This window comes from Scomber japonicus, chromosome 22 (assembly GCF_027409825.1).
Source record: "Scomber japonicus isolate fScoJap1 chromosome 22, fScoJap1.pri, whole genome shotgun sequence".
In the NCBI taxonomy this organism is placed as follows: domain Eukaryota; kingdom Metazoa; phylum Chordata; class Actinopteri; order Scombriformes; family Scombridae; genus Scomber; species Scomber japonicus.
In genome coordinates, this window is record NC_070599.1 from 28,884,006 (window position 1) to 28,907,428 (window position 23,423).

At 46.1% G+C, this 23,423-nt stretch overlaps 1 protein-coding gene across 1 annotated transcript; it reads right to left on the reverse strand.

The window, feature by feature from the left end:
- Nucleotides 1–3,050: 3,050 nt before the first annotated feature.
- On the reverse strand, nucleotides 3,051–14,141 carry zgc:158659 (uncharacterized protein LOC791141 homolog). Its single transcript, XM_053343627.1, has 27 exons — nucleotides 14,057–14,141; nucleotides 13,801–13,904; nucleotides 13,561–13,723; nucleotides 13,214–13,423; nucleotides 10,698–10,765; nucleotides 10,338–10,466; nucleotides 10,196–10,249; nucleotides 9,988–10,097; nucleotides 9,757–9,898; nucleotides 8,801–8,886; nucleotides 8,439–8,544; nucleotides 8,077–8,229; nucleotides 7,851–7,982; nucleotides 7,623–7,747; nucleotides 7,390–7,471; nucleotides 7,144–7,308; nucleotides 6,469–6,572; nucleotides 6,198–6,297; nucleotides 5,866–5,937; nucleotides 5,453–5,559; nucleotides 4,906–5,027; nucleotides 4,726–4,804; nucleotides 4,479–4,649; nucleotides 3,843–3,960; nucleotides 3,615–3,766; nucleotides 3,378–3,526; nucleotides 3,051–3,175 (listed from the first exon to the last, which is right to left on the reverse strand). The coding sequence occupies exons 1-27, from the start codon at nucleotides 14,139–14,141 to the stop codon at nucleotides 3,051–3,053; spliced, it is 3,213 nt and encodes a 1,070-aa protein (XP_053199602.1).
- Between the last annotated feature and the right edge of the window lie 9,282 nt (nucleotides 14,142–23,423).

Here is a 23,423-nt window from a genome sequence, read left to right on the forward strand (position 1 = left end):
AGTAGTCGAAAGCTTCCACCGTCATGAACATGAACACACAAACCAGAAATGAGTCAACCAGCTCAGCTCCTCCATGTTCACCCCCTCGTTGGCATTTTCTTTGTAATGTTTTTGGCGCGTCGCCTCGGTAACGGTCAGAGTCTGGTGGGTCCTATCAGGTCCTATTCTGCTATGGAGACACAACAGCTGGGAGGAATTTCCTGTAAAGGTCCCGCCTCCTATATTTTACCAGGAACTTCCTTAGTGGAAACTGAACTTTTAAAACCCGCCTGAGTAGCCCCACCCCCTACTGGCTGTCAGCCAATGGGACAGGAGGGGCTTTCACATGCTACGCTATGCTAACTAAACCTACCCACGATGCATTGCTCCAGTGCAACAGCTCAGCTAGCAGGCTAATAGCTAGCATAGCATGGCTAATTGGATACAGTGCACTAGAGGCTAACAAAGCTAACAGCTAACAAGCAGCTGATTGGTTGAGATTGTCGTGGAAAGACTTTGATCCCTGATAAAACTGATATGTTCCGATCAGCTGAGGCCGTCAATCAGCAAACGATCAATACCAGAAACTACGATCAATACAGCCAAGTATTGATCAGATCTGAGTCTCTGAAAGATGAGACATAAAAACACGAGCAGCTGAACTGTGTCTGAAAGCTTCATCACAGCTCGTCATCAAAGGATTTCACAATAAAAGTCATATTTCAAAAACAGATTATTTTAAATTGAAAAGATTTAATATTTTGAGAAAAAAGTTCAGTAGTAGTGATATTAAAAGTTCAATTTATTATAATATTTCTCACAGCTTCAGGCTGTCTGTATTGATCATGTGATCAATGCCAGTCATCATGTGATCAATATCAGTAATCATGTGATCAATAGTCTGAACATTAATTCACGTTGTGCTTTTCACAGAAACCTGACTGGTTCATTCGCTCTGATGTCAGCACAGTGACTCCGCCCACGCTGGTCAGCTCTGCCTTCCTATTGGTCAGAGCTCCTTTTGATTGTCATAATTAAAGTATTGATCAGTGATTGGAGGATTTATTGCTCTCTCAGTGACCACAGTGTTCACTTTGCTGGTTTCAATAAAGCTGGTTTCATTCAAATTCTCCCTACAAACAGTTAATAAAGTTATAGCTGCTTGTCAATAAAGTTTGATCCAAAGTGTTTGCTACAGAGCTAACATGCTAACATTAGCACCAACTGGAAGACGTTTACGACATCATCTTTTCCCAGCATGCCTTTGGCACCACTGACCCCTCTGACCGGTGACCCTGAGATTTGTGTTGCTATGACAACCATCCCACCAACATGACGTCATGATGCTTAAGTCTACGACAATCACACACCTTCATCATCGTCATCCTCACAGAGTAAACACAGTGTGTGTGTGTGTGTGTGTGTGTGTGTGTTATATATTTCCTGTCTCTTATCCAGGTCTCATCAGACTGAGCAGTGAAACCCAGACCTCCTTCTCTCCAGCTCAGCTCATCAGCTCCTCCTGGAGGATCCCAAACTGTTCCCAGACCAGCAGAGATATGTAATCCCTCCAGTGTGTTCTGGGTCTCCTCCCAGTTGGACCTGGAACTCCTCTAAAGGGGGGCGTCCAGGAGGATCCTGACCAGGAGCCCAAACCACCTCAGCTGGCTCCTTTCCATGTGAAGGAGCAGCGGCTCTACTCCTAGCCTCCCCCGGATGTCTGAGCTCCTGACCCGGTCTCTAAGGCTGAGCCCAGACTCTCTCTGCTTGGATCCAGCATCTCATTGTTTGGGTCACTACCCAAAGCTGGTGAGCAGAGGTGAGGGTTGGGACGTAGACTGACTGCTGAACTGAGACCTGCACCTTCAGGCTCAGCTCTTTCTACACCAGGACGGTCATCACTGCTGATGCTGCACCCATCCACCTGATGCTGCACCCATCCACCTGATGCAGCACCCATCCACCTGATGCTGCACCCATCCACCTGATGCTGCACCCATCCACCTGGTGCTGCACCCATCCACCTGTCAACCTCACGCTCCATCTGACCCTCACTGTGAACAAGACCCCCAGATACTTAAACTCCTCCGCTTGCGGAATCAACCCCCCCCCCCCACCCTCCCCCCAACCCTGAGGGGGCAGTCCACCTTGTTCCAGCAGAGCACCATGGTCTCAGAGTTGGAGGTGCTGACTCTCATCCGGACTGCTTCACATTCAGCTGCAAACCGTTCCAGAGCCTGTTGGAGGACTTCACCTGTAGAGTCCAACAGAACAACATCAACCGTAAACAGCAGAGAGGAGATTCTGAGGTCCCCAAACTGGACACTCTTCTCCCCCCAGCTGCACCTTGAGACTCTGTCCATGAAGACCACAAACAGGATCAGAGACCAGGGACAGCTCTGAACACAGCTCTTACAGAGGTTGTATAGGGACCCAATGGCTCGCAGCAGAGACCCTGGTACCCCAAACTCCCACAACACCTCCCACAAGGTCCCCCGAGGGTCACGTCCTAAGCTTCTCCAAGTCTACAAAGCACATGTAGGGTGGATGTGTGAACTCCCATGACCCCTCCAGTATCCTGCAGGGTGAAGAGCTGGTCCACTGGTCCACGGCCAGAATCCACATCGCTCCTCCTGAATCAGGTTCAACCATCAGCCGGAGCCTTTCAGCAGCAGCTTCTCCTGGAGGCTGAGTGATCCTGATAGTTGGAGCCTCCGGTCCCCTTTTTAAAAATAGGGACCACCATCCTGGTCTGCCAGTCCATGGGTCCCTGTCCCTCCATGACTGCCCCACAATGTCCAGAACCTTCAGCATCTCAGGGTGAATCTCATCCTCCCCAACACCCAGTCGACGTGTGTGTGTGTGTGTGTGTGTGTGTGTGTGTGTGTGTATTAATGCTCGTTAGGCATGTGTGTTATATATGTGTGTGTGTGTGTGTGTGTGTATTAATGCTCGTTAGGCATGTGTCTGATGGTGTATGTGTTATATATATATGTGTGTGTGTGTGTGTGTATTAATGCTCATTAGGCATGTGTCTGATGGTGTGTGTGTTATATATGTGTGTGTGTGTATTAATGCTCGTTAGGCATGTGTCTGATGGTGTGGAAGATCCAGTCCATCTTAGTGCTCCAGCCTCCATGATGAGCGTCGTTCATCTGTTTGGTGAAATACTCCAGCGCCTCCTGCTGGCTCTTCTCTGAGAGAAAGACAGACAGGAAGTGATGTGAGACAGGAAGTGATGTCATAGCGGATCATCTCTGGTCTCATGTCAATGAAAAAAATATTCAACAAGCAAGGTAGCCTCTCCTTCTCTGTACCTGTCTGTCTCACTACCTGTCTGTCTCTCTGCCTGTCTGTCTGTCTCACTACCTGTCTATCTTTCCATCTGTCTGTCTTACCCAGAGCCAGGGTCTTCCTCAGGTAGGCAATGTCATCGAAGCTCTGCAGTTCAGGCATCCCACAGCCGAGCAGGAGGGAGAACAGGTTGATGAAGAGGCTGGCGTGCTGCCGGATAGCCAGGTAAGCTTTATAACACATCTCCTGGAACCTGACACAAAGACCAGTAGATGCAGAGTGAGACAGACAGAGAGGCAGACAACAGAGTTATGGTACAACACGTGTGGTGGAGGTGAGACCTCTCAAACTCTTTGGTCTTGGTGGACTCCTGGACTCCTTTGCTGATTACTATCAGGAAGTCCTGCGTCAGCACGAAGGGAACTCGCTCCCGCTTGTAACCAAACTTCTTCTTCTTGTGATCCAGGAAGTGGCCGAAGTCGATGTGGAACAGCTGCAGGTAGAATCAGAGCTCAGGTGAGTCTCAGATGAGGCTCAGTGCAGCAGAACAGGTACAGGTCAGAACTCACCTGTCCGTTCTCCTTTACCATGATGTTGGAGTTGTGTCGGTCCCCGATTCCCAGAATGAACGTCGCTACACAATAACCTGCACATGACCTGGTGAACAGGTCGATGGCCCGATCATACCTGAGAGACAGACAGGAATGTGGTGAGACAAGTCAGACAGACAGGAGGGTGGTGAGACAGGCAAAAGGGTAGGTAGATTGGTAGAGAGGTAGGTAGATAGATAGATAGATAGATAGATAGATAGATAGATAGATAGATAGATAGATAGATAGATAGATTAATGGGTAGATCGGTAGATAGGTAAGTAGATGGGTAGACAGGTAGACAGGTAGATAGATAGATAGATAGATAGATAGATAGATAGATAGATAGATAGATAGATAGATAGATAGATAGATAGATAGATAGATAGATGGATAAATAGAAAAGTAAATTAATGGGTAGGTCGGTAGATAGGTAAGTAGATGGGTAGACAGATAGACAGGTAGATAGGTAGGTAGATAGATAGATAGATAGATAGATAGATAGATAGATAGACAGGTAGATAGATAGATAGATAGATAGATAGATAGATAGATAGAAGGGTCTGACAGGAAGCGGGGGGGGTGAGACAGACAAGCAGACAGACTAGCACTGACGCCTCTCCGCGGTTCTTGTCTTTGATCCAGTGGTGCAGTGTGTTGGAGTTGAACTGCAGCGCCCCCTTCAGGCCTCCTTTACACTGAATCTGCATGATGGTGAAACTGTGCTTCACCACCTCGATCAGACCCACACAGTCCCCAATGGACAGGCAGCCGTACGGCAGCATGCTGCACACACACAAACACATACAGTTAGCCAGCTGTGGTATGATGTCACAGACACTGATGATGTCACTGCTCTCACCGCAGGTCCAGGCCCTGATTCTGCCAGATGTTCTCCATGATCTTAATGATCTGCAGAGTCAGCATGTCCTGCCGCAGGTCTGCAACACACAGGATACTCATCACTATACGCACAACCCCTGTTAGCATGGTTAGCTTTCTTTACTGAAAACAGTGCAGTGGTTGGAACTGAGCTACATACCGTCTCCATTCTTGAAGATGATCTCGTTGTTGGTGAAGAGCAGCTCCGACATGATGTCGGGGTTTTCCCAGTTTAACCACAGAGGGCGCTTTGCTGATGACATGATCCTGCACTCCTCAAGCCTGGAGACACAACACTTTAATGCACTAGAGGTAGGTAGATGGGTAGGTAGGTAGGTAGGTGGGTAGGTGGCTAGGTAGGTAGGTAGGTAGGTAGGTAGGTAGGAAGGTAGTGGGTAGGTGGGTAGATGGGTAGGTAGGTAGGTAGGTAGGTAGGTAGGTAGGTGGGTGGGTAGATGGGTAGGTAGGTGGGTAGGTAGGCAGGTAGGTGGGTAGGTAGGCAGGTAGGTGGGTAGGTAGGTAGGTGGGTAGATGGGTAGGTGGGTAGGTAGGTAGTTAGGTGGGTAGATGGGTAGGTAGGTAGGTAGATAGATGGGTAGGTAGGTGGGTAGGTAGGCAGGTAGGAGGGTAGGTAGGTCGGTAGGTAGGTCGGTAGGTAGGTGGGTAGGTAGGTAGGAGGGTAGGTGGGTAGATATTTAAAGTGTTACCTGAGGTTTCCCAGCTGGTGAACAGGGTTCAGCGGAGAGACGAACCCTTGCAGAGCCTCCATGTAATCTGGCCGAGACATGTGCTCAACCAGGAACTTCATCTGAGTCTGACAACCAATCACAGCACATTAACACACCATCATCCACCAATCACAGCACACCATCATCCACCAATCACAACAGATTAACACATCATCATCCACCAATCACAACACATTAACACACCATCATCCACCAATCACAGCACAATATTAAACTATTATATCATTTCAAATGTGACAGAAAATGTTTCTATGATCGTTTTTCAAATGTATATTTGTGTGTGTGTGTCTGTGTGTCTGTGTGTGTGTGTGTGTGTGTGTGTGTGTGTGTGTGTGTGTGTGTGTGCGTGTATGTGTGTGTGTGTGTCATACTTTCTGTGTCTCATCCTTCTTCTCTTGTTTCAGAGTGTCTGTCAGGTTCACCAGTTTATCCATGGCCTCCACCTACACACACATACACACACACACACACACACACACACACACACATGCACACACAGACACACGCACACACACACACGCACACACACAGACACACACACACACACGCACACACACAGACACACACACACTCAGACACACACGCACTCAGACAGACAGACACACACAGAGACATGTCGTTAGCTGCAGTACTACACTGGGACACTGGGTGGCAGCTGCTTCAGATTAATGACCATGGTCATTCTGACCAATCAGAGCCTGACCTGTCGGTTCAGGTGTTTGAGGTACATGCCGCAGGCTCTGCAGAAAGCTTCCAGCAGCAGACCGAAGCGTCGGGACACGGTCTTATTGTGCATCTCTGACCTGTGAACAGTGTTTCTGTTAGCTTGGACACATTGAGTGACTAATCATGAAAACAGTTAACTAGCACATAAATGATTGATCCAGTCACATGTTGGCAATAAAGGTGAGATTTACAACACATGGGTGGACTGCTCCTTTAGTCAGATACAGATCACAGATAATCGTACTCACTTGAGATGCCAGAAGAAGAAGTGTCCTATCCTCTGATTGGTCAGAGCTTTCTTGATCAGGAAACGAGCCAGAGGATTGTCCAGGTACATCTCGTACTTTAACACCTGGAGAACACAGTTATTATAGACAGGTACATCTCGTACTTTAACACCTGGAGAACACAGTTATTATAGACAGGTACATCTCGTACTTTAACACCTGGAGAACACAGTTATTATAGACAGGTACATCTCGTACTTTAACACCTGGAGAACACAGTTATTATAGACAGGTACATCTCGTACTTTAACACCTGGAGAACACAGTTATTATAGACAGGTACATCTCGTACTTTAACACCTGGAAAACACAGTTATTTTTGTCTTGGAGATACGTGTGCTGTCAGATGATATCTAAATATCGTTGTGTATTTGGGGCTAGCATGACTCCCGCAGTGAGGATGACACAGGTTATAATTGTGTAGAAAGTAACAAAACTGTTAATCAAATGATAAAGTGAAGATGTCCGACCCATGCTTTGTAACGACAGGTGATAGACAGTGCCAGTGTGCTCAAGGTAGATGTGGCACCACACAGGCAGCTAAAAGAGGATTATATTCTACATATAGGTTATATCCTAAACTGATCAGGATGTAACTACACCGGTACCAGGTGCTATACCATGAGATGAGGATACCTGTACAAGCTGCAGCAGGTACTGTGACAGCTTGTCGTCTGTCAGGCCTTGAACCAGACAGCGCAGCGCAAACTCTCTGACCATCGGATCAGGAAAGTTACAGTCCAACAACTCCAGAGCTGATTCAGGCTCCATCAGAGGCCACTCCTTCAGCAGACAGTACATCTGAGGACGAGGAAGACAGACAGGTGAGTTTCACTAACATGTTCAGAGGATCCATCCTGACAGTAGAAGTGTGTTTTGTACCTGTGACACTTCGTCTCTGGAGTTCCATTTGACAGACAGAAGCAGCTTTGGAAGAGACTCTGGGATGTTTACACAGTAGTGTCTGCAGAGAGAGAGAGAGACAGGTAGGTACACAGAGCAGAGAGACAGGCAAAGTCAAAGATAGAGACAAAGGTAGGCACAGGTACAGACATCTGTGTCTCTACAGTAAACCCCGTCCCTCATATGTCTCCAGGTGAAGCCCCACTCCTCACCTGTGTCTCCAGAGGAAGTCCTTCTCTTGCTCAGAGAGCTCATACAGAGGATCTTTGGAGCAGAGAGACCGAAGCTGTTCTCCATCTGCTGCTGAAACACTGCTGTCACAGGCCAGACGACTGCTCTGAGAGACAGACAGGTGGGATTTTATTTATTATTTATTCATCACTACCAGACTGTGACAGTAGGTGTAGATATATATATATATATTTATGTATATATATTACCAGTCCGTGGCAGTAGTTGTAGCCGAGCTCTCGGCTGATGGTCCAGTTGGCGTGTTCTTCTATCTGCTGCTCATCAGGAAACACGACCGTCTGATTAAACCAGGAGAACTCCAGCTCTACACAGGGAGTCTCCTGCAGAGGATCAGAGGATCAGTCACATATTTCATCAGTTCAATCAGTATAAATCATATCTTTATTGGTGCTGATAGACAGACATGCTGCCTACCTTGTTGGGATTTGAACCAGCAACTCCGATCGGATTGAGCAGGTCTTCCAGGCCATGAGGGACAGGCCAGAGACTGAGAGCCACTTTACCTGAAACCAAGATGTCCTGATAGTCAAAGAGGTTCACATTCCCCCAGGCCAGAGGACAGTGCTCCTGAGAGACAGACAGGCAGACACAGAGAGACAGACAGAGAGAGAGAGAGAGACAGAGAAAGACAAACAGAGACAGACAGAGAGAGAGGCAGAGAGAGACAGACAGAGAGAGAGAGAAAGACAGAGAGAGAGAGACAGGTACTTGTCAGTTTGTTCTCTCACTCAGTCATTAGTCTATGTTGATATGTTCTGTGCTCTGTTCTATCCTACCTCCTTGGCTCCTTTCCTTCCCTTCACAGAGCAGATGGAAAGGCAAATTCTGGCTGAGCGAGGGAGGTCAGCCAGGTAGATGTCATAAGTCAGCCACTCGTTCCACCTGGAGACAGACATACAGACCGTAAGTGAGACAAGTAGACAGACAGACAGACAGACAAGCAGTGAGATAGATGTAGTTGACATTTTTGATCACATTAATATTTCCTACTTTATATCGTGCACTCACAGAATCTGGATTTGAAATTTAAACTGAGAAACATCTCCATAAATGTCAGTTGATTATTTGGCTCAGTCTCCATGGCAACAACAGGTTTCTACTGTTCAGCTTCACGGGACGTTAACGTGCAGTGTGTTACCTGGGGTTGGAGCAGGGGACTCTCTGTGTGTTGACGTTGTCACAAAGCGGTTCTCCACCGTGATAAATACCCGTCCTCACATAGATCTGCACACACACACACACCCGTTGAAGCAGCACAGTAATTCTCCATACTTCCACATCTGTTCTGTGTCTCACAGTTTTTTAAAACACAGGTTTTATGCACTTTAGATGTTTAGATACTGATTGGTCTCAAATGACTCTTGCCAGAGTTTTAAGAGTTTTAGACTTTTGTTTAATTGAGTGTATTTATATGTCTACTTGTGCTTCTGAAACCTTCTTAATATATTTGTAGGAATCTTATTTGTTTGTTTAATTAATTTATTCAGCAAACATATTGTGTTTAGAGTGGGGGAAACTGAATTTATTTCAAAGTATGCGAGAAATGACTATGAAATAATCCTGAACCCTGAATCACTTGAATACTTTCATCAACAAGAAGAACAAGGAGTCCTGCAGGAGATGGTGTTGGCCCCACAGAGCCTTGACCTCAACATCACGGAGTCTAAAATTACATGAAGAAACAGAAGCAGCTGAGACACAAAAATCCACAGAAGAAAAAGTGTGGCAACTTCTCCAAGATGGAGGAATAACTGGGGCTCATGGTTAAATAAGTTAATATTGAAATCACCCACTAGAAAACATACTTTACCTTCTCGGTTAATTTTGTCCAAAACACAAGCAAGACTAGAATTAAAATGTTCAGTGCTTGTGTCAGGAGGCTTATAAATGCAACCTATGATAACACACTTACCATCAAAATTATCACAAGGGGGTATTTCAAGAAACAATGATTGAACATTGCACTCAGAATTAAAAGTAAGATCATGTCTATTTTTGGATTGAAAATTATTATGTAGGTATATTGATACACCTCCTCCAGATCTTGCCGTCATGCTCAATCTACAAAGAGACACAAGACAAAGACAGACAGACCTTGTCGATGTCTCTGATATTGACGTTGACGTAGGTTGCACAGAGCAGCCGAACCCTCAGCAGAGTGTTGAAGGCCCACAGAGAGCGAGGAGGAGAACCATCACCTCCTCCTGGACATGGAGACGGCTGAGGAGTCCGGCGACTGAAACACAAAGAACAAACATCCTCTAACTGGCTGCAGTACACCTGTACAAGCTCCTAACTGGTTCACATGCTGATTGGCTGATGTACCTGTATGAAGGTGTGACAAAGCCGGAGGCAGGTAGCTGAGAGTAGAGACTATCTTTAGAGACCAGCATCAAGTGAGGAAGACGACCCACGATGATACAGGATCGGATATACTGCAGGCAGACAGACAGGCGAGATGTGAGACAGGTGGAGAGGTGAGCAGTGAGACAGGTTGGGTTTTAGAGCTTGTCCATCAGAATGAAGCTGGCACCTTGTACTGACTGAGAGGATACTTCTCCAACAGGTACTCATCACAGCCACACACCTAAGGAGACAGAGAGTGGTACATTACTGTCCTTCACCCTTGGACACAGTCAGACAGGTACACAGGTGGGTCAGACAGACGGGTGTACCTTCAGGATGTACTGTCCCTGGTACTCCTGGACACAGAGGCGGAGCTGCTGAGGTGAAAGGTGCATGGATCGGCTTTTTTTCCTGATGGACTCTGCTATTAGCTGCTCAGGTAGACTATCATGACTCACCTGTAGAAACATGCACAGGAAGAGGCAGAGACACAGTACATGAACCAACACCAACTTCAACTTAGCTTTATAATTGCTGTAATTAATTTATCCAGGAGGTACATTAAACTAATCTTTAATTAAACTAAACTGTCAGAATATTAAAGAATTCATGTTAAAGTAAATAAAGATTCAGTTCCTGCCACTGTCTCAAAAGAAGGACCTGACACAAACTGATGTACATGGTGTTACCTTCAGTGTATATTTCTGTTTGGAGTTGGACGGAGACACGATCACCCAGATAGTCACAATCAACCTCCCTGTAGACAGACAGGTAGAAAGAAAGACAGGTTGAGCATCATCTTACTTTAATTTAATCATTGTATCCCAACAGACATTGGATTCTGTTCCTTGAGAGGGTATAACAGACACAGGCCTCTACCCATTAGTTACCTCTGGATGAAGGCCTGTACCCATTAGTTACCTCTGGATGAAGGCCTGTACCCATTAGTTACCTCTGGGTGAAGGCCTGTACCCATTAGTTACCTCTGGGTGAAGGCCTGTACCCATTAGTTACCTCTGGATGAAGGCCTGCACCCATTAGTTACCTCTGGGTGAAGGCCTGTACCCATTAGTTACCTCTGGATGACGGTCTGTACCCATTAGTTACCTCTGGATGAAGGCCTGTACCCATTAGTTACCTCTGGATGAAGGCCTGTACCCATTAGTTACCTCTGGGTGAAGGCCTGTACCCATTAGTTACCTCTGGGTGAAGGCCTTTATCCATTAGTTACCTCTGGGTGAAGGCCTTTATCCATTAGTTACCTCTGGATGAAGGCCTGTACCCATTAGTTACCTCTGGGTGAAGGCCTGTACCTATTAGTTACCTCTGGGTGAAGGCCTGTACCCATTAGTTACCTCTGGGTGAAGGTCTGTACCCATTAGTTACCTCTGGATGAAGGCCTGTACCCATTAGTTACCTCTGGGTGAAGGCCTGTACCCATTAGTTACCTCTGGATGAAGGCCTGTACCCATTAGTTACCTCTGGGTGAAGGCCTGTACCCATTAGTTACCTCTGGATGAAGGCCTGTACCCATTAGTTACCTCTGGGTGAAGGCCTGTACCCATTAGTTACCTCTGGGTGAAGGCCTTTATCCATTAGTTACCTCTGGATGAAGGCCTGTACCCATTAGTTACCTCTGGGTGAAGGTCTGTACCTATTAGTTACCTCTGGGTGAAGGCCTGTACCCATTAGTTACCTCTGGATGAAGGCCTGTACCCGTTAGTTACCTCTGGATGAAGGTCTGTACCCATTAGTTACCTCTGGATGAAGGCCTATACCCATTAGTTACCTCTGGGTGAAGGCCTGTACCCATTAGTTACCTCTGGGTGAAGGCCTGTACCCATTAGTTACCTCTGGGTGAAGGCCTTTATCCATTAGTTACCTCTGGATGAAGGCCTGTACCCATTAGTTACCTCTGGGTGAAGGTCTGTACCTATTAGTTACCTCTGGGTGAAGGCCTGTACCCATTAGTTACCTCTGGATGAAGGCCTGTACCCGTTAGTTACCTCTGGATGAAGGCCTTTATCCATTAGTTACCTCTGGATGAAGGCCTGTACCCATTAGTTACCTCTGGATGAAGGCCTATACCCATTAGTTACCTCTGGGTGAAGGCCTGTACCCATTAGTTACCTCTGGGTGAAGGCCTGTACCCATTAGTTACCTCTGGATGAAGGCCTGTACCCATTAGTTACCTCTGGATGAAGGCCTGTACCCATTAGTTACCTCTGGATGAAGGCCTGTACCCATTAGTTATCTCTGGATCAAGACCTGTACCCATTAGTTACCTCTGGGTGAAGGCCTGTACCCATTAGTTACCTCTGGATCAAGACCTGTACCCATTAGTTACCTCTGGATAAAGGTCTGTACCCATTAGTTACCTCTGGATGAAGGTCTGTACCCATTAGTTACCTCTGGATGAAGGCCTGTACCCATTAGTTACCTCTGGATGAAGGTCTGTACCCATTAGTTACCTCTGGGTGAAGGCCTATACCCATTAGTTACCTCTGGATAAAGGCCTATACCCATTAGTTACCTCTGGATAAAGGTCTGTACCCATTAGTTACCTCTGGATGAAGGCCTGTACCCATTAGTTACCTCTGGGTGAAGGCCTGTACCCATTAGTTACCTCTGGATGAAGGCCTGTACCCATTAGTTACCTCTGGATAAAGGTCTGTACCCATTAGTTACCTCTGGATGAAGGCCTGTACCCATTAGTTACCTCTGGATCAAAGCCTGTACCCATTAGTTACCTCTGGATGAAGGTCTGTACCCATTAGTTACCTCTGGATAAAGGTCTGTACCCATTAGTTACCTCTGGATGAAGGCCTGTACCCATTAGTTACCTCTGGATAAAGGTCTGTACCCATTAGTTACCTCTGGATGAAGGCCTGTACCCATTAGTTACCTCTGGGTGAAGGCCTATACCCATTAGTTACCTCTGGATGAAGGCCTATACCCATTAGTTACCTCTGGATGAAGGCCTATACCCATTAGTTACCTCTGGATGAAGGCCTGTACCCATTAGTTACCTCTGGATGAAGGCCTGTACCCATTAGTTATCTCTGGATGAAGGCCTGTAGTGCAAGTGACTATCAGGCAGAGGACTGTACCCCTGAGTGACTGGACCAGTTGAAGACCTGTGTCCAATAGTCCTTGCATGAGGCCTCCAGGAGTCCTGGTCCTGCAGTTCATTCTGAGTCAGTACCTTTGTCCAGCTTGCTGTAGATGTGCTGAGGGAGCTGGGGACTGGATTCCACATTAGGGGGGTACACGTAGAGTGCCTGGCTATGGGCCCCACCTCCCTCCCTCTCCTCCATGGCCTCTCTGCACACGCTTAGTATGGAGCGGCGAAAGTCCTGAACCTCTGGATCCTTTAACATCTCAAATTCACAGACCGGCATCCCAATGGCAAACCCTGCACACAGGGACAGAGTTAGTGTGCGTGTGTGTGTGTGTGTGTGTGTGGGGCGGGGGGGTTAACATTGGTTATAAGATGTTTGGTGATAATCTGACAGTAGATGAGGTGATACAGGTGTGTCAGGTGACTGGTACCTATCTCCCGGTTCAGGATCTTTTCCTCCCGGTTCCCCAGAGGCTCGATGACCTTCAGGATCGGGTGAAACAGTCGAAGATCACACAGCCGTCTCGTCTCATCGTAAAACTCCTCCCTCTCTGCTTCCTGAGTTACACCCACAAAGATGTAACTTGACTCCTCCTGACCAATCAGAGAGCAGATATTATTACCAGTAGTAATAGGTGGAGGCGGGGGGGGTCAAAGGTCAGACTGAGTACCTGTAGCAGGTGATACAGCGGATACTTCCTGGCCTCCGTGAAGAGCTGCTGCTTGATGCTGATGAGAGGAGTCTCTCTGAGGCACTCCAGACTCACCATCATCCCTGAGGGTTTGAGAACAGCAGAACATCAGCAGAACATCAGCAGAACATCAACATCATCCCTCAGAAATGTTAGGAACAGTTAGAGAACAGCAGAACATCAGCAGAACATGTCTGAGCACAGGAGAACAGAGAACAGCAGAACAGAGCTGTACCATTGGGGAGGCAGCAGTCCACCAGGATGCGGGGGGGCATCAGATGGAGTCCCCATAGTTCCCCTGATGACGGTCTGGGTGCCATGGCAACCACCACTCAGCTCTGGGCTACCTGTGCAGACAGACAGGTGGACAGGTGTTCAGTCAACTCTAAACTGGACCGGGTTTGATCCGGTCTGACTCAGATCATAATCAGACCTGATCAGTCCTCTGTGGAGGCAGACCATGAAGATAATGATGAAGATGTTGAAACGCTGCATGCATCATCTTTAAAAACGTGAGCAGATGTTGAACATGAGGAAATGTTTCCTGAACCTGGTTCATCATGTGTGAAACGCTGCCACACATGAAACATTACAATAATGACTGTAGTAGTAGTAACATGAAACATTACAGTAATGACTGTAGTAGTAGTAACATGAAACATTACAGTAATGACTGTAGTAGTAGTAACATGAAACATTACAGTAATGACTGTAGTAGTAGTAACATGAAACATTACCGTAATGACTGTAGTAGTAGTAGTAACATGAAACATTACAGTAATGACTGTAGTAGTAGTAACATGAAACATTACAATAATGACTGTAGTAGTAGTAGTAACATGAAACATTACAGTAATGACTGTAGTAGTAGTAGTAACATGAAACATTACCGTAATGACTGTAGTAGTAACATGAAACATTACAGTAATGACTGTAGTAGTAGTAGTAACATGAAACATTACAGTAATGACTGTAGTAGTAGTAACATGAAACATTACCATAATGACTGTAGTAGTAGTAACATGAAACATCACAGTAATGACTGTAGTAGTAACATGAAACATTACAGTAATGACTGTAGTAGTAGTAACATGAAACATTACAGTAATGACTGTAGTAGTAGTGGTAACATGAAACATTACAGTAATGACTGTAGTAGTAGTAGTAACATGAAACATTACAGTAATGACTGTAGTAGTAGTAACATGAAACATTACCATAATGACTGTAGTAGTAGTAACATGAAACATTACCGTAATGACTGTAGTAGTAACATGAAACATTACAGTAATGACTGTAGTAGTAGTAGTAACATGAAACATCACAGTAATGACTGTAGTAGTAGTAACATGAAACATTACCGTAATGACTGTAGTAGTAGTAGTAGTAACATGAAACATTACAGTAATGACTGTAGTAGTAGTAACATGAAACATTACAATAATGACTGTAGTAGTAGTAACATGAAACATTACAATAATGACTGTAGTAGTAGTAGTAACATGAAACATTACAGTAATGACTGTAGTAGTAGTAACATGAAACATTACAGTAATGACTGTAGTAGTAGTAACATGAAACATTACAGTAATGACTGTAGTAGCAGTAACATGAAACATCACAGTAATGACTGTAGTAGTAGTAACATGAAACATTACAGTAATGACTGTAGTAGTAGTAACATGAAACATTACAGTAATGACTGTAGTAGTAGTAACATGAAACATTACCGTAATGACTGTAGTAGTAGTAGTAACATGAAACATTACCGTAATGACTGTAGTAGTAGTAACATGAAACATTACAGTAATGACTGTAGTAGTAGTAGTAACATGAAACATCACAGTAATGACTGTAGTAGTAGTAGTAACATGAAACATTACCGTAATGACTGTAGTAGTAGTAACATGAAACATTACCGTAATGACTGTAGTAGTAGTAACATACAACATTACCGTAATGACTGTAGTAGTAGTAGTAACATGACACATTACAGTAATGACTGTAGTAGTAGTAACATGAAACATTACAGTAATGACTGTAGTAGTAGTAGTAACATGACACATTACAGTAATGACTGTAGTAGTAGTAGCATGAAACATTACAGTAATGACTGTAGTAGTAGTAACATGAAACATTACCGTAATGACTGTAGTAGTAGTAGTACCATGAAACATTACAGTAATGACTGTAGTAGTAGTAGTAACATGAAACATTACAGTAATGACTGTAGTAGTAGTAACATGAAACATTACAGTAATGGCTGTAGTAGTAGTAACATGAAACATTACAGTAATGACTGTAGTAGTAGTAACATGAAACATTACAGTAATGACTGTAGTAGTAGTAACATACAACATTACAGTAATGACTGTAGTAGCTTGTCAGAACTGCAGCATCGTTCTTATTTCGTGACGTTCTGTGTTTCTTTAAATGTTTCTACGAGTCTCTTTGTGTTCATGTTTATCTTTGTTTGTGTCTATATTAAAACTTTCTATTAATATCTGTAACCTCTCTGCTGTCCACATGTCTTCTGATTGTCTTTGTGTGTTTTCACTGAAGCCGTCAAACAAAGAGCCGAAAGTAGGACACACACACACACACACACACACACACACACACACTGACAGACAAAAGCAGCGTGTGTGTGTGTGTGTGTGTGTGTGTGTGTGTGTGTGTGTGTGTGTGTGTGTGTGTGTGTGTGTGTGTATGCGTGTGTGTGTGTGTATGTGTATGTGTATGTGTATGTGTATGTGTGTGTGTGTGTATGTGTGTGTGTGTTTCCTGGCGCTGTGTGAGGAAGCTGACTTCCTTAGCTGTTGACCGGCTGATTTAAAGGAACAGTCCGTCATGTTTTCATCATCTGACACAAAACTTTCACAGCTTCACTGATTTGAGAAAAACTGTCCTGAGCAGTTTGAAAATCACCAAGAACACAATAATAATAATATTAATAATAATAATATTAATAATAATAATAATAACATGAAACAAACCCTACAGATTAACCCCCCCCCCCTTTGACTGACAGATGGCTTCACTAATCACTCTCAGATCACAACAGCAGGAAAACATCATCAGTAAACAGCAGAGCGCCCCCTACAGGCCAAACCCTTCATTACTACATCCCAGAGGAACTGTCCTGATGGGGGCGCTACACAACCACACCGCCTCTGTTAGGGGAAGAAGAGCTTTATGAAAATAATCAGAATAGTCTTTTATTTAGTGAAACTATCATGAAATCCTTTTCTCTAAACTAAACCTTTGTCCTGAGAGGCCCATGTGGGTAATGATCATTATTGTGTCTGTAAACATGCGTGGGGGGGGGGTGGCCGTTCATCACTGCAGCTTTAATTATTATTATTAGTATTATTAAACAACCCTAACCCTAACCCTTAGTAAACATGCGTGGGGGGGGGGGGCGTTCATCACTGCAGCTTTAATTATTATTATTAGTATTATTAAACAACCCTAACCCTTAGTAAACATGCATGGGGGGGGGCCCGTACATCGCTGCAGCTTTAATTATTATTATTAGTATTATTAAACAACCCTAACCCTTAGTAAACATGCGTGGGGGGGGGGGGGGGGCGCTCATCGCTGCAGCTTTAATTATTATTATTATTAGTATTAATAAACAACCCTAACCCTTAGTAAACATGCGTGGGGGGGGGGGCGTTCATCGCTGCAGCTTTAATTATTATTATTATTAGTATTAATAAACAACCCTAACCCTTAGTAAACATGTGGGGGGGGGGGGGGGGGGGGCGTTCATCGCTGCAGCTTTAATTATTATTATTAGTATTAATAAACAACCCTAACCCTTAGTAAACATGCGTGGGGGGGGGGGGGGGTGAGGGCCCTAACCCTAACCCGTTCATCGCTGCAGCTTTAATTATTATTAATATATTTAACACAATTTGTGTTTTATGATTTCCTTTTTATGGTGTGTGTGTGTGTGTGTGTAGGTGTGTGTGTGTGTGTGTGTGTGTGTGTGTGTGTAGGTGTGTGTGTAGGTGTGTGTGTAGGTGTGTGTGTGTGTGTAGGTGTGTGTGTATGTGTGTGTATATATGTGTGTGTGTGTGTGTGTGTGTGTGTGTGTGTGTATGTGTGTGTGTGTGTGTGTGTATGTGTGTGTGTGTGTGTGTGTGTGTGTGTGTGTGTGTGTAGGTGTGTGTGTGTGTGTGTGTATATGTGTGTGTATTATATTATATTATATTATTATATGTTACTGAACAGTTCTGAGATCAGTGATCATTTATCTGTTTCTGTTTTTATTTATTATTTATTATTATTTATCATCTGCAATATCTGTAGATTGATTATAGATCACATCTGTAGGTTAGAGACATATTGATCATAGATCATATTGATCATAGATCATATTGGTTATAGATCATATTAATTATAGATCACATTGATTATAGATCATATTAACTATAGATCATATTAATTATAGATCATATTGGTTATAGATCATATTGATTATAGATCATATTGGTTATAGATCACATCTGTAGGATGGAGACAGCACTCCTCTCCTCATGACCTCAGACTATGATATGGTTGCCATGACGACGGGAGTGGGAGCATCCGCGAAGATGAGATGAGAAGAAAGAAAGAAAGAAAGGAAGAGAGAAGGAGAGAGACAGCTGCTTTATTCCGTCTCACTCTCTGTGTGTCTGTCTCACCTGAGCTCGTGCCTGCCGGTCCAGCGGCGCCTGTCTCCGGTCATAGCATCTGTCTGTCTCTCTGTGTCCTCCTGTCTTTGTCTCGCGTTATTTCTCAGCCGCTGGATCCATCAGACCTCCGTTCAGCACAAAGAGGCCCGTTATACACCGATACCGTCAGCACCGGAGACCTGTCTGTCTGTCTGTCTGTCTGTCTGTCTGTCTGCCTGCCTGCCTGTCTGTCTGTCTGTTAGCCGGTAGCAGCAGCAGCGGCGGCGGCGGAGGAAGAGGAGGATGAGGATGAGGATGAAGAGGAGGAGGGCAGCTGCTGCTCGGCGGAGCTGCAGAACAATGTGGTGGAGGAGGGGGGGTGCAGAGGGTGGAGGGGTTTAGGTGTGGGCTCATCCTGTCCTCTTCCTCTCTTAAAGGGCCAGCAGCCTCACACAGCTGCTGCAGCAGACAGGAGCTCTCACTCTGTCACAGAAACACAGACCAGTTCACCCGAACCCAGTCACAGGACGTCACTGACCCGAACCCAGTTACAGGACGTCACTGACCCGAACCCGGTCACAGGATGTTACTGACCCGAACCCAGTTACAGGACGTCACTGACCCGAACCCAGTCACAGGACGTCACTGACCCGAACCCAGTCACAGGACGTTACTGACCCGAACCCAGTTACAGGATGTCACTGACCCGAACCCGGTCACAGGACGTCACTGACCCGAACCCGGTCACAGGACGTCACTGACCCGAACCCAGTCACAGGATGTTACTGACCCGTCACTGACCCGAACCCGGTTACAGGACGTCACTGACCCGAACCCAGTCACAGGACGTCACTGACCCGAACCCAGTCACAGGATGTTACTGACCCGTCACTGACCCGAACCCGGTCACAGGACGTCACTGACCCGAACCCGGTCACAGGACGTCACTGACCCGAACCCAGCTACAGGACGTTACTGACCCGAACCCAGTCACAGGACGTTACTGACCCGAACCCAGTCACAGGACGTTACTGACCCGAACCCGGTTACAGGACGTTACTGACCCGAACCCAGTCACAGGACGTTACTGACCCGAACCCGGTTACAGGACGTTACTGACCCGAACCCAGTTACAGGGCGTTACTGACCCGAACCCAGTTACAGGATGTCACTGACCCGAACCCGGTCACAGGACGTCACTGACCCGAACCCGGTCACAGGACGTCACTGACCCGAACCCAGTCACAGGATGTTACTGACCCGTCACTGACCCGAACCCGGTTACAGGACGTCACTGACCCGAACCCAGTCACAGGATGTTACTGACCCGTCACTGACCCGAACCCGGTTACAGGACGTCACTGACCCGAACCCGGTCACAGGACGTCACTGACCCGAACCCGGTTACAGGACGTCACTGACCCGAACCCAGCTACAGGACGTTACTGACCCGAACCCAGTCACAGGACGTTACTGACCCGAACCCAGTCACAGGACGTTACTGACCCGAACCCGGTTACAGGACGTTACTGACCCGAACCCGGTTACAGGACGTTACTGACCCGAACCCAGTTACAGGGCGTTACTGACCCGAACCCGGTTACAGGACGTTACTGACCCGAACCCGGTTACAGGACGTTACTGACCCGAACCCAGTTACAGGGTCACTGACCCGAACCCGGTTACAGGATGTTACTGACCCGAACCCAGTTACAGGGTCACTGACCCGAACCCGGTTACAGGACGTCACTGACCCACCACAGAGCTGCACAGACCTGGAGTAGACCTGGACCACAGCATACATAGAACTGTTCTGATAGAACAGAGTACCTGCTGGCTGTGTGCTGTCATCTCTGACTGTCTGGGTTCTGTGGTGCTTTCATTTGTGGTGGGAAAGATGATGATGTGCTGGTACTTAACCAACAACACACACACACACACACACACACACACACACACACACACACACACACACACACACAGAGACACACACACACACACACACACACACACTGGTTGAGGTTCGAACCCCAAACACAGCTGCCTCTACTCACTGACTCTGAGTTTAGACTTTATTTCTTTATTTGTATTTTTCTACAGAAAAATCAGTCTTCAGTCATAGAAGAAGAAGAAGAAGAAGAAGAAGAAGAAGAAGAAGAAGAAGAAGAAGAAGAAGAAGAAGAAGAAGAAGAAGAAGAAGAGACAGTATTGGTCCAAACACATGAATGAAGCAGGCAGACAGGTATCATCATCTAACGTTGAGCTCTGATCAGACACAGGAAGTCATCACGTCATCACTGCTGAATAAAAGCTTCTTAGTGATCCTGTAGAAGCAGAACTACAGCCTCAGCCAGTCAGCTTTGTACCAATAACAACACAACACCAACAGATTAAGAACATCAGGCGGTCTCCTGCATCAGTAAAATCATGAAAACACTCTCAGACAGACTCTAAAACCCTCCACTGTAGGTCACCAGATGGTTTCCTTAGAGGGCTTAAAGAGAGTCTGCTCTACTGCTCTCCTCCACCCCTCTACTGCTCTCCTCCTCCTCTCCTCTACTGCTCTACTGCTCTCCTCCTCCCCTCTACTGCTCTCCTCCTCCTCTCCTCTACTGCTCTACTGCTCTCCTCCTCCCATCTACTGCTCTCCTCCTCCCCTCTACTGCTCTACTGCTCTCCTCCTCCCCTCTACTGCTCTCCTCCTCCCATCTACTGCTCTCCTCCTCCCCTCTACTGCTCTACTGATCTCCTCCTCCCCTCTACTGCTCTACTGCTCTCCTCCTCCCATCTACTGCTCTACTGCTCTCCTCCTCCCCTCTACTGCTCTACTGCACAGGCCCTTCATGTTTAACACCTTCACACAGTTCATAGAAACACTGAGTCTGTCAGGCTCAGCTTCTCCTTCAGCTTCTCCTTGTTACAGTCCTTCAGCTTCTCCTTGTTACAGTCCTTCAGCTTCTCCTTGTTACAGACCTTCAGCTTCTCCTTGTTACAGTCCTTCAGCTTCTCCTTCAGCTTCTCCTTGTTACAGTCCTTCAGCTTCTCCTTCAGCTTCTCCTTGTTACAGTCCTTCAGCTTCTCCTTGTTACAGTCCTTCAGCTTCTCCTTCAGCTTCTCCTTCAGCTTCTCCTTCAGCTTCTCCTTGTTACAGTCCTTCAGCTTCTCCTTCAGCTTCTCCTTGTTACAGACCTTCAGCTTCTCCTTGTTACAGTCCTTCAACTTCTCCTTGTTACAGTCCTTCAGCTTCTCCTTCAGCTTCTCCTTCAGCTTCTCCTTGTTACAGTCCTTCAGCTTCTCCTTGTTACAGTCCTTCAGCTTCTCCTTGTTACAGTCCTCAGCTTCTCCTTGTTACAGACCTTCAGCTTCTCCTTGTTACAGTCCTTCAGCTTCTCCTTCAGCTTCTCCTTGTTACAGTCCTTCAGCTTCTCCTTCAGCTTCTCCTTGTTACGGTCCTTCAGCTTCTCCTTGTTACAGTCCTTCAGTTTCTCCTTGTTACGGTCCTTCAGCTTCTCCTTGTTACAGTCCTTCAGCTTCTCCTTGTTACGGTCCTTCAGCTTCTCCTTGTTACAGTCCTTCAGCTTCTCCTTGTTACGGTCCTTCAGCTTCTCCTTGTTACGGTCCTTCAGCTTCTCCTTGTTACAGTCCTTCAGCTTCTCCTTGTTACAGTCCTTCAGCTTCTCCTTGTTACAGTCCTTCAGCTTCTCCTTGTTACAGTCCTTCAGCTTCTCCTTGTTACAGTCCTTCAGCTTCTCCTTGTTACAGACCTTCAGCTTCTCCTTCAGCTTCTCCTTCAGCTTCTCCTTGTTACAGACCTTCAGCTTCTCCTTGTTACAGACCTTCAGCTTCTCCTTGTTACAGTCCTTCAGCTTCTCCTTGTTACAGTCCTTCAGCTTCTCCTTCAGCTTCTCCTTCAGCTTCTCCTTCAGCTTCTCCTTGTTACAGACCTTCAGCTTCTCCTTGTTACAGACCTTCAGCTTCTCCTTGTTACAGTCCTTCAGCTTCTCCTTGTTACAGTCCTTCAGCTTCTCCTTGTTACAGTCCTTCAGCTTCTCCTTGTTACAGTCCTTCAGCTTCTCCTTGTTACAGACCTTCAGCTTCTCCTTCAGCTTCTCCTTGTTACAGTCCTTCAGCTTCTCCTTCAGCTTCTCCTTCAGCTTCTCCTTGTTACAGACCTTCAGCTTCTCCTTGTTACAGTCCTTCAGCTTCTCCTTCAGCTTCTCCTTCAGCTTCTCCTTCAGCTTCTCCTTGTTACAGTCCTTCAGCTTCTCCTTCAGCTTCTCCTTCAGCTTCTCCTTGTTACAGTCCTTCAGCTTCTCCTTCAGCTTCTCCTTCAGCTTCTCCTTCAGCTTCTCCTTGTTACAGTCCTTCAGCTTCTCCTTGTTACAGACCTTCAGCTTCTCCTTGTTACAGTCCTTCAGCTTCTCCTTCAGCTTCTCCTTCAGCTTCTCCTTGTTACAGACCTTCAGCTTCTCCTTGTTACAGTTCTTCAGCTCCTCCTTGTTACAGTCCTTCAGCTTCTCCTTCAGCTTCTCCTTGTTACAGTCCTTCAGCTTCTCCTTGTTACAGTCCTTCAGCTTCTCCTTGTTACAGACCTTCAGCTTCTCCTTCAGCTTCTCCTTGTTACAGTCCTTCAGCTTCTCCTTCAGCTTCTCCTTGTTACAGACCTTCAGCTTCTCCTTGTTACAGTCCTTCAGCTTCTCCTTCAGCTTCTCCTTGTTACAGTCCTTCAGCTTCTCCTTCAGCTTCTCCTTGTTACAGTCCTTCAGCTTCTCCTTGTTACAGACCTTCAGCTTCTCCTTGTTACAGTCCTTCAGCTTCTCCTTCAGCTTCTCCTTCAGCTTCTCCTTGTTACAGACCTTCAGCTTCTCCTTCAGCTTCTCCTTGTTACAGACCTTCAGCTTCTCCTTGTTACAGTCCTTCAGCTTCTCCTTCAGCTTCTCC